Genomic DNA, 11,539 nt, shown 5'->3' with positions numbered 1-11,539 from the left:
GTTTTGTATACTCTAATCCCTTAAAGTGATGGCACATGACATGACACACATTTGACATGTAATGCTGTTTGAATACAAGAAGGGAAACAATGCCTCTAGCCACAAAGAATGTCAAAGAAGTTTATGGAAATGTTTTTAACGTTTGTGTCAACGATGGTTTAGCAAATTTCGTTCAGGAATTTTTAGCCTTAAAACCTGTGATGGCAGGGGCCAACATGTTGGAATTGATATTGATGCTCTGAAGACTTGTTGAGTCTAACCCAATTCAACAAACTTGTGAAATGATCCTGAAATTGCATGTCTCTCATAAAACAATACGTAAACATCTAAGGAATATGGGAAAACTCCATAAAGAAGGTGTTTGGATGCCTCACAAACACTCCAGTGATCATCGTTTCCAATGTTGCTTCATCTATTCTGGCGCATAATGCGCATGAACCATTTTTGGACAGAATTGTCACCGGTGATGAAAATGGATTCTTTATGCAAATATTAGATGCCATAAACAATGGCTCAGTCGTAGACAAAAACCACTTCTGACCCCAAAACCTGGATTCCATCCACAGAAAGTGATGCTTTGCATTTAGTGGAACATCAGAGGAGTTATTCATTTTGAACTCCTCAATCCACAGCGAACTGTCAATGCAGAGATCTATAGTCAGCAACTGGAACATTTAAATCAAGCCCTTCAACAGAAATGCCCTTCACTCGTCAACTGGAAAGATGTTCTTCTTCTCCATGACAATGCACGTCCACATGTGGTATGTTTGACGCAACACAAGATTATGGAGTTAGGTTGGGAAGCTCTCCCCCACCCACCATATTCTCCAACACCATCTTAATGGGAAAACATTTGCAAATGTGGAAGATGTTAAAGAGGACATCCACATGTTTTTTGCTTCAAAGCCAAGTGATTTCATTAATCAGGGCATTAACAACCCTGATTGTAAGATGGAAAAGCATCATCAATAAGAATGGAGACTATTTCATTTAATAAATGTTTTGTTTTGATATAATAAGTTGTTTGGGTTTTTTCATCTAAAAAAACCTGACATTAATTTCTTGATGACCTAATAGTTTTGTATAAATTTAATTAAAGGCCAATAACACTTAGTGTAATTTGATACTTTTTCATTAATATGCTATTCTTATTTAGTATATACGGTTATAAAATTAAATTTAATGTAGCAGCTTTAGGCAAGTTGCATACCTTGTAAGAATAAAATGTTATTTGGTGAAATATTTAATAGCACTTGGATATAAAAATCACAAAAAGAAATGAAAAACTTTACATGTTACTACTAAATTTCAAAACGTACTGAGACAGGTATTATTTCACAACTTATAAGAGCTAGTCAAATTAAAAACATCTTTTATATGCATTTTCATTTTATTTAACAACACAACAGCTGAAAACTGTCTAATGACTCCATAAGCATTTAACAAACCATATTTCTGACTTCTATAATTGTTCTGTTTAGAACTTAATCAAAAGTTTTCAGCAAAATCTGAAGCTACAACAACAAAAATCACTTTGTATTTTTTAATAAATACATTGTGTAGTTTTTTTTAGAAGTCCACTAAAATCTGTCTTCTCTTTATAAAGCTTACATGAGTGAAAGCTATTATAACATCCTTACCTTAAATCTTAAAATAAAAAGTTACAAGATTTATTGTTGCATGCTGTCAGTACACAAATAACAACTATGATTTGGAATGTATCCTTGGTATTTACAATAAATTTACTAATAGCTTTCTGATGGAAAAAAAGAGTGTCTGATAACATTTAAAAACTTAAAAAACAAAGTCTTAAAATAAAACTATAATTTGAACAGAACACTGCTATAAACACAGTACTTGCTGCTAAGTCTAAGATGTTACACCTATCAGGAATGTTAATATATATATATATAGATAGATATAGATATATAAGGAATTAAGTTTTGGTATTTTAAATGTAAGTAAAAACATTTTAGTATTTTTGATACTTATACTTGGGTGTTCCATAGTGAAGGAACAAGACGCGAGAACACCTTCAAGAATGTGGGTGTGAGGAAGTATGCATTCAACAGTTTACAGTTAATGGCTCTACCCAAGCAGTACAGACCTCCACCTGGCACCTTTGGCAATGTCCAGTCTTAGAACAATTAACCCTATGTGATTGTAGCCATTGTATGCTTTTGTACAACTTAAACTGGTATTTTGACTTACTGTGAGTATGTACAAGTTGTTTCTTTATATGTAGATATGACTACTTTAACACAAGTAGAGTTCCGATTGATTGTCAGAACCCTGACATGATTTTGTTAACTTAAACTTTGTTAATTTTGTTACAGTCATAGACTACTTGCTCCAGCTGTTGTTAATTGTAATAAGAACTGAATATATCCAGAAATATATATTTATTATGCTATGTTAACATAAAAGCTCTGACAATTAAGACATCTTTTTTAAAAAAAGCTGTATTGAGCTAAAGTTTTAACTGGCTTTAGGTTTGCCAGACTAAATTATTTTTGAGACTGTCCATTTGACATTTGGATTTGTACAGCTTATGTTTCTGGTTATTTTGTCTGGTAAGGATCATACTTGTTTAGATAGATAAAACTAATAGCTTTTAAGACTTAATTTTTTTTCTCCAGAACATTAAAGAAATTGCCTGTATTTTCAATGCAGTAATTTTTTTTTAGTTGTATTTTACTCTCAACCAAAACAAATTTCTCTTTGTGCTTAATAATTTTTAAGTTTTAAATAATTATGTCATAAACAATGCAACTTTAGCTAAAGGCTAGATAAGAAATGTTAGTAATAAAAGCATCTCTGATCATTTGTAAACCACTGAACAAACTGGACTCAAACTAATTTGTTTAAGAGATCTACGTCTGACAATTTGTTATACAAATTAATATACTGTGTTCTTGTAAAGAATAAATAGCCCTGGGTGAAATTATTATTAATAAGGGGAAGTTTTAAGCAACCACTTTTTTTTTTCAGATGTAATTGTGGTCTGTTGTGGATGTTCAAATTGATACTGGATAGCAGAGTTAATTATGTAATATTATTGAAACACATTCAACTGGGAGATAATACAGGTGTATATCAATGGTATGTTAAACATAACAAGGAGGAGGTGAGAGTAGATGTGAAGAATGTTTATGAAAGGTGAAAAATAGAAATGTATAGTACATATAATAAAATTAAAAAGGCATTAGAACCACATACCTTAAAAAAGTTTAAAAACAAATTACAGGTTTGTGGAGATAGTAGAAAACAAATGAAACCAGAAACCTGGTGTTTGTTAAACCAAACAAAGAATACAAACTGACAAAAACATTTTTTTCAAACATTATAAGCAAATATGTAAAACAAAAACTTAATGACAAAAAAGAAGCAAATATGATATAACAGAAGAACAATCCTAGCTTTCTGAGGAGTCTAGCCTTCTTAGTCTGGATGAAGTGTAGAGCTGAAAGTGAAACAATATATACATCTTGCTGTTGTAGAATACTAACATAATGATCATAAAACAAAAGCTGCTTGTTCCAGTCTAATAATTTTACAAAATTCAAGTTTATCTCTTTAAAAAAAGAAAGAAAGCAAGGTTTCAGCTTTCACTCCTCTAGGTAAACATACCACCTCCCCCCCAACCTCCAAAGTTGAAACAACTTTCATCAGTGTTATGTTAATATCAAATGATATTAAAAGAGTATTATGACTTATTCCTATCCACTGGGGAACATATAAGAAGTGATAAAGTTATTAATCAGTGCTGTATTCCTAAAAAAAATGCACCTTTATTATTAATTTTGATCTTACAATCTCCCTTAAATCATCCATAGCTTATTTAGCTGTGTGGTATGCTTCAATTCAATCTGGTACATAAAAATCTAATATAAACAGCTGCAGATTTTTTTATGCTTCTCTATAGTCATGTTGCAATCTGTTGGAGTGGTGATCAGGAAATGTACTTTAAGAATTTGTGTGCAACCAGGCTGTCATCTCCATCAACAGGCTACTTCCATGGTGTTAGTCCTTTTACTGTATTTATTAGCCCATTTATTTAAGGCAGGTTTAGAAGCTGTTTTTTAGCAAGTTTAACTGCAGTAACACAATACACACTTTCATGTTTCCATAATAACAATATAATCATAACTGGCTGCAGTAACCATCCTGAAATCATTGGAAATACAGATACCAGCTGTGTGATTGTTGAGTTGTTTTTAATTGATAACCTGATCTTGACAATATCACTTTTCAGTTTACTGGAATAAATCAAAACTAATCATTATATACAGTTACTCTCTTATAATGCTTACAATTCATGCTTAATTAAACATATTGCTATTGAAAAGGAGCTTTGAAAAAAATACATTATATAACTCCTTAAAAATTAAATGTAACAGTAAAGAAGTAATACAAGAAAAGACTGATTATGTAAGTTTAGTAGGTTGCTCTAACTTACTAACAAATTAGACAAGAGGATTTAGGTTTGAGTGTTAAATCCACATGTAATATTTGTTGGCATTTCATCTTGAAGAAAAGTGGGCTTCCTTGAAAGATAAATTTTTTTAACCTTGTTTAGTTTTCCTTTAATGTCATTATTATGTTTTATTTATTTATAAGATCCCAAAATGTTTTTTACCAGATTCCGTTCTGTGTTTTATTCATTTACTCTAGCTACACCAGCTTCTGATTTACTGTTTTTACAATATTTATTCTCACCAGTAAGTACTTTTTTTAAATAATGATTATAAATTAGACAATAACAAATAGAAAACTAAATATGGAGAAGTGTTCATTCCAATTGACTGCATTGATCCAACATTGTAAATTAACTTCCTTTAAAAAAATATTTTCTGTTGATCAATGTATTTTTAAGTTTACTTATTAAAAATTCCTTGAGATTGTGTTCTTTACATTTCAAGTGCAATCCTGTTAGTTGTTCAGCACTGGATATTGTGTTGTGTATTATCCTGTAACTGTTTGTGTTTTTTAACATGATACAAATGCTCTCTGGTACCGTCTTCAAATCGTGGGTTTGCATGTCCAACATATAGATGTTATATAATGTCCATATTTCCAGCATATTACACAACAGATTAAATACTGGGTTGCATGTAAAACACACACACACTGTGCAAAGTAGTTAACTTTTGGGTCTTTTCATAGATATAGTCATTGCCTACTGGAAAGTTTGATATTTCTTGTGAATACTTGAGATTGCTGTGTAAAAGTAAATCAATGTTGTATCTTGTCTGTTAGCCAGTTTTGCTTTTAAATTGTACTAGTACAAAGGTTGATCTTCAGTGTTGTTTAGTTATTCATTAATGTCTTTGACTCTCGTTATAACTGGAGATATTCTACTGTTCTTTTGTTTGTTAGGGTGTGCTGAGGTTTTGTTGTAAAGTGCATACTTTTATTGGCTGCATCAGAAACTATGGATTTTGAGTAATCTCTGTTGTTGACAGAAGTTCATCGTTAATTGGTTTCAGACTTGTAATCCTTGTCATCAGTGCTGCAGAAACTGTGAATATGGGGTACATTATTGGTGTTGTAAGGTTAAGGGGAACTGCAACATAAATTTGAGTGAAAAACTGTACCTTTGTGATCAGCAAACTTATAATTAAGGCATCTCATTTTTGGTTTTAATCAAAAAACACCAATAAATCATCTCTGACACAAAAAATCAGTATTTTTTCCAATACACACCACAAATGGTTATTCAGTTTATTTTACATTAACACCCCCCCCCCCCCTTCCAGAGTTACTGTGCTTGCAAGATTTAACTCTTTCCATACAGACTATATTTCTTTAGAATATTACTCTGAAAGAAAAAGAACACTTTTCTTCCATTAGTGGTAAGTTTGTTTTATATAAAAAATTAGGTGCTCTTAAAAAGCTTTAACTGTTATTATTCCCATAAGAAAAATTAGTGTGCAGAGAATATTACAGTATATCAGTATCCTCATTACGATGTTAAAAGTGAAAACTCCAACAATTAGATTTTAAGGTATCTACAAAAAACTAAAAATAAACACCGATTTAAAAAAAAACTTCTTGTAATAGAATGTTTGTATTTCCATACTATTGAGGAATCATATATTTTACAATGTAATCTCAATATCAATTAATAAATGCTAAATTTTAATTTTCCAGCAGCACCAATTACCTTTAGTATTTGCCATAACGTAAAGTCATTGAGGAATAACAATAAATCTGCTAAAGAAATGTATTAAGACCACAATTTCAAGGACTTAAGATCTTGCACACGTGTATTTAATGATTTGTTCTCCATAGTTGATAAAACGTTTTCTATGTTGAAATAAAGCGTGGCAAATAATAATTGGTGGCATTATATCATCATAGAAAGAAATAGGGCAGCTACACACAGATGTAATGGTATGTTCGAAGTTATTCTTCTGTGAGTTTTTAACATAGATAATACTATTCAGTATACAGTATGATCACTAAATAATGAAGATGCTGAATTTACACATAGCATAAGTTCCGACAAAATTGTAATTTTGAACAACCATTGTTTTCTGTCATTGTTAGACTTGGTACCATTTTTAGCAAGTAACTTAAGTAGTGGGCTTAAAATAGTTGGAAGGCACAGTAAACATAAAAGCTTTAACCTATATTCATACATGATTGGGGAATGGTTTATGAATAAAAAATATATTTGTTTCATATCATTTGTATTTTGAAAATACATCCTGTACACACACGTTATGATGATAGTGCTTTTCGATTATACAAACAATACCATTTTAATTTGTCTGTTCAGTGGTTTAGAAATTCTATGCTTTTCTTTTATTGTTAGCTATGTGATCAATAAGATTATTATGGTAACAAATACCATCACAACACTTATATATTTTCCACAATTGTTTTTAATAGTTATAATTATTATGGAGACTTATTTCAAAGTAATTAATGTACAGGGTGAGAACACTTGTCAGATAGAAAAGAATGCCTGTCCTAGGTATGTGCTTGTAGCTTTCCCAGAGCAAATTTCTGAAGCTTTTTGTATTTTTCATACAGCCATGTTTTCTGGTTTATTAAATTATGGTTGAGTAGTTTATTCTGTTACTTAAAAAGGTCAATTAAACAGATCAGTACAGTTCAATTGAGAATACATAATTGTTGTCATTCATGTGCCGTTGATGTAAATATATTTCTCTAGAATGTAGCAGGATAGGTTCTTTTGTTTTAGAGAGAACTTTTTTTCTTCCAAAATCCTATTAAATTTTTGCTAAGATAAAAATTAAAATGTTTTGAAAGTTTCTACATTCCACACACAGTTTGTGGCAGATTTTTTATGAGATTTGTATATACATGTTTTTAGTTTATACAGTGACCTTACATTTTCTTTGTTATTTTTTCTTCAATATATACATATCATTTTAGGGGCACCAACTTTTGTGTCAAAATTATATATTTTGTGGTTTTTCCCTACATATATCTTTGTTAAAATTTTAAAAACACTAGCAAAGAAAGGTCCACAAGAAGTTGGACAAACAGCAAAAATGAAAGAAAAAATAACCAGTTATTTTGAACACTATCAAGTCAATACTTATTATCTGGTAATATTTAAAAAAACACTAAATTCAACACTAGAATTAATTTATTCACATTACATTACAAAATAGGTAAAGTTTCACAAGATTACTAAAGCACCTTCTGCAAATATCGTGCATATAGAGAAGCATTTTAGAACATGAATTTCCTCATGTTATACATACATAAAGTAGAACCATGATTTAAAGGACTTGAGATCTTGCATACACTTGTTATTTTATGATTTATTCTCCATAACCTTATGTCATTATAACTGGAGATGTTCTACTGTTCTTTTGTTTGTTAGATTGAAAATGTTGAACTTCCACATTTCAAAATTAGTCAAGATTCACGAGATTACTAAAGTGGATTCTACAAATATCTTGCATATATAGAAGAATTTTAGAACATGAATATATATATATATGTTTTCTAAGATCTATTTAATTGTATCAGTTATAGCAGTACACATTAGGTATTTAATAAACAACATATTGTTATAGTAAAGAAACCTATTTTTTTAATTTCAGGTAGTTTTAGTTATGTATTTTTTAAAAATTTAAGTATATTTATTTTCATCACAGGCTTGGTTAATCTATTATAAAGTTCCATCCATTTATATCATTGGTAAAAGGTAATTGGACAGACATTTTGTGTACCTCACAAAAAAAATGGTGAAATTCTTTAAACCTATTAAGATGATGAAATAAGTTTTAACAAAGGATTTATTTTGATATCACAATTCAAGTCATTTTTAAATTTAATGGTTATCTTTTTCTGAGCAAATTTAATGTTTATAACTGAAAGTGTAAATATAAAGGTACAAACTTAAAAGAACAAATGGACTATACATATTAATTGCCTTTTTTTTTAGTTTATTGAACAATCACTTTTACTTTCTCATATATTAATATTAATATTTTTTTAATGATTATGTGATTTATATAATTTTGTATATTTATTTCTGAATTGTTAGTAAAATAATAATTTGAGTTTTAAATGGTGTCTAGCTAAATGTTGTATTTACTCACAGAAATTACTTTCTAATGATTTAAATCTACAGTGATGAAATATAGATCAAATAAGTTATATTAAGTGTATATTTTTTATATATCTCAACTGCCTGTTAAAAAATTGTCTACACAATGCCTGGCCATCAAATATTTATAAGTAAAGACAAATGAAAAAACATTTTTGCTACTGGCATTAATTTTTGTGGATATTTTTTTTTCTGTCATAACTGGTAGTAGTTATAGAAACATTTGTTCTTCAGCAAAAATGTTCAAGTTGTAATATATCTAGAGGCTTACTTTGAAAAAATTATACGTATATAAAGAACAAGACAAATTACTGGTTTCTTTGAGCTTTTAGTTACGTTATTTAAGGTACAAGTTTGTAGGTAGCCAGATGCAATGTTTGTTGATTAATATTAAGCTTTAAGAAAATCTAAAAAAAAAAAAGGCTTAAAAGTAGTGAACCAGGTCAAATTGTTGGACTAGAGTATCAAGCTAAAGTATCATTAGACCAAATTATTGTAAAAGGATCAAACTATAGTACCTTTGTATGGAATTATATAGTAGGCTAGGCCTACTTTAGAAGTTTTAGCTTGGTTAATAAGAACCTTTTACAAGTACTGATTTTGAATGTTTAAAATGGTGATGATGACAATGTTTAGTGGTGTATTTATGTTTAATAATCCTTTCTAATGACACAAATAAAAAATGGGTCTTCACTGTAAAATCCTTGCAATTATACAAGTTGAAGTCACTGCCATATAAGGTGTTGAGAAATTTCTTTCCACAAATGAAAATTTAAGCATAAAGCTTTCATTGACCTGTTATTGTTGAACTGAAGCACAATTTTCATAGTATTCTGTTAAAATTGTACATTTTTATTTCCAGATCATACTTCAGGGAAACATATTCAAAATATTTATTTTCTAAATATAATGTTAAGAAGCAATATTGTACATTTATTTCATTTGCAATTTTATAGTCTTAGTAAATATTTTTTCTCCAAACTTCTTCAGTTCGGAAAAAAACAAAACAAAAATCACATTTAACATACAAGTAAAAGCTAAAGAGGAAGAAAAAAACTGGACAAGAACTATGCACATAATAAAATTTGTGATTATCAGTCATTCAAAATCTGTTGTAGTTTTTAGCATTAAGTCAAGTTGAAGAATATATTTTATAACTTAGTGATAAGTTCCCATATTATGTTAAAATATTGATTCATGATTTAAGAAAATTCCAAATGCAGTTTGCATTTATTACTTTTTTTGGTGGTGGGGGGTCTTTTGCAACATTGTTCTATAACTTAGGCCATTCTTCCTCAAACACTTCATGTTCATTGCATATCTTTGTGTTATACTGTAATAGGATGTTAACTCATTCCATGATTTACTAGAGTTAATTCCGGCAAACTATTTCTCACTTATTTTTAATTATTTACCCAAATTTTTTCATGTATTACAGTCATGCTTGTTACATGGTGTTGGAACATGCTGTTCTTGCTGATCTATTCTGAATTGTGTACCCATTACTCTAGTCAGTAAAATATGTTGTTTTCTGGTAGTAGAGTCACATTTTTCCATTTGTAACCTATCAATCAGTTCTCACTTTATTTGTATTCCATTTTGAGTTGCTGAAATGGATGTTGAAACTGGCATTGATCGGGATGAAAGTAAAAACAGGTTTTTCTGGAAGTAAAACTACTACCTCAGAACAAAGTAGTTTAGAGTGTAACAATAATGACATTGTCTTATTACAATCATGTATATGGTAAAAGCAGACACTACCAGTCAACTTCCCCTTTCTCTATCTAGGTTACAATTTTATGATGCTACTTCATTGAATATCAATATTGACCCTATTGACAAAATTTTGCAATTTTGATGATGTATTAGTAGATATGATAACAATAGAAATAAACCATTATGCAGCTGAGTGTCTCCAAGCATGCTAAAGTAAGTTTCATCAATCCCACTGCAGTTAGTGGCATCCCATAACAAATGTTGAGATACACACATTTCATATCACCATAATTTTACAGATTGTGTCTGAACTTGAACAGCATTTTTTTTGGTTCTGAGATCATCTCGTTATCATACCTTTTTTCCCTCAAATTACGTCTTACCAAAGGTATGTAATGTTGAAACAATACCTTCATTTCTCTGACAATGATACTTATAATAAAAAAAATCACCCAAGTCCAAAGCTGAAAAAGATATAACCTGTTTTAGAGAAGCTAAGTGAGTTATCCAAGATTATTTATACACCAGACAAAGACATTGCTATTGACAAGTCTTATGCTGTTCATAGGACAACTAGGTTAGGGTCATTACATTCCTCTAAAAAAGGGCAGATTTTATATCACGATGTTCATGCTTTGTGAATCAAAGTTGAGATACATCTGGTCAAGTCTAATCTACACAGGAAAAGGGACAGTTGTTAAAAAAAGATTATAAAGAGCTTCCTATGTCTTCACAGGTTGTGATGTCATTATTGAAATCTTTACACTTGCCCACAACTACCAGACATATTTATTTCTCACACCACTGACAAATATGGGACAGTAAAACTTGTAAGAAAAGAAATGCCTCCAGACTTTACGATAAAAATATTGAAGAAACGTTAATTTTATGTGCTAGAAGGATAAAAAAAGATGTAACCCTGATTTCACTGGCTCATAACACTGAAATAGTTGATGTTAAAAAATGAGAAGTGAAGAAGAAGACAAAAGTAGTCACTGATTATAATGGCACTTTAAGTGACATTGAAAAAGTTCACTAACATTGATTGCACTATCCCGTTCCAAGAAAGTGGGGACAGAAGTATCACAAAAAATCTTCTTCCATATTTTAGAACTGGCATTCTGGAATTCGTGTTTTGTATTCTAAAACAGGAGGCCAAAGAAAACATTGGGAATTAAGAAATGGCCATAACTGAGAAGATGATAGAAAAGTCCTCTTAATACCAAA

The 11,539-nt window shown here is 30.0% G+C and overlaps 1 protein-coding gene across 1 annotated transcript in view; it reads left to right on the top strand.

Annotated features, from left to right (window-relative positions):
• The window catches only part of LOC106478114 (type I inositol 3,4-bisphosphate 4-phosphatase-like), a 66,277-nt gene extending 58,875 nt beyond the window's left edge, over window positions 1-7,402 (top strand). Inside the window, 1 exon segment of the mRNA XM_022381646.1 lies at window positions 2,010-7,402. Coding sequence (XP_022237354.1) covers window positions 2,010-2,142 — 133 coding nt within the window. The 3' untranslated portion in view covers window positions 2,143-7,402.
• Window positions 7,403-11,539: the final 4,137 nt, after the last annotated feature.

The sequence above is a fragment of the Limulus polyphemus genome, unplaced genomic scaffold (assembly GCF_000517525.1).
Source record: "Limulus polyphemus unplaced genomic scaffold, Limulus_polyphemus-2.1.2 Scaffold181, whole genome shotgun sequence".
Classification (NCBI taxonomy): Eukaryota; Metazoa; Arthropoda; class Merostomata; order Xiphosura; family Limulidae; genus Limulus; species Limulus polyphemus.
Note: the sequence above shows the minus strand (reverse complement) of the source record. Positions and strands in the feature narration are given on the sequence as shown.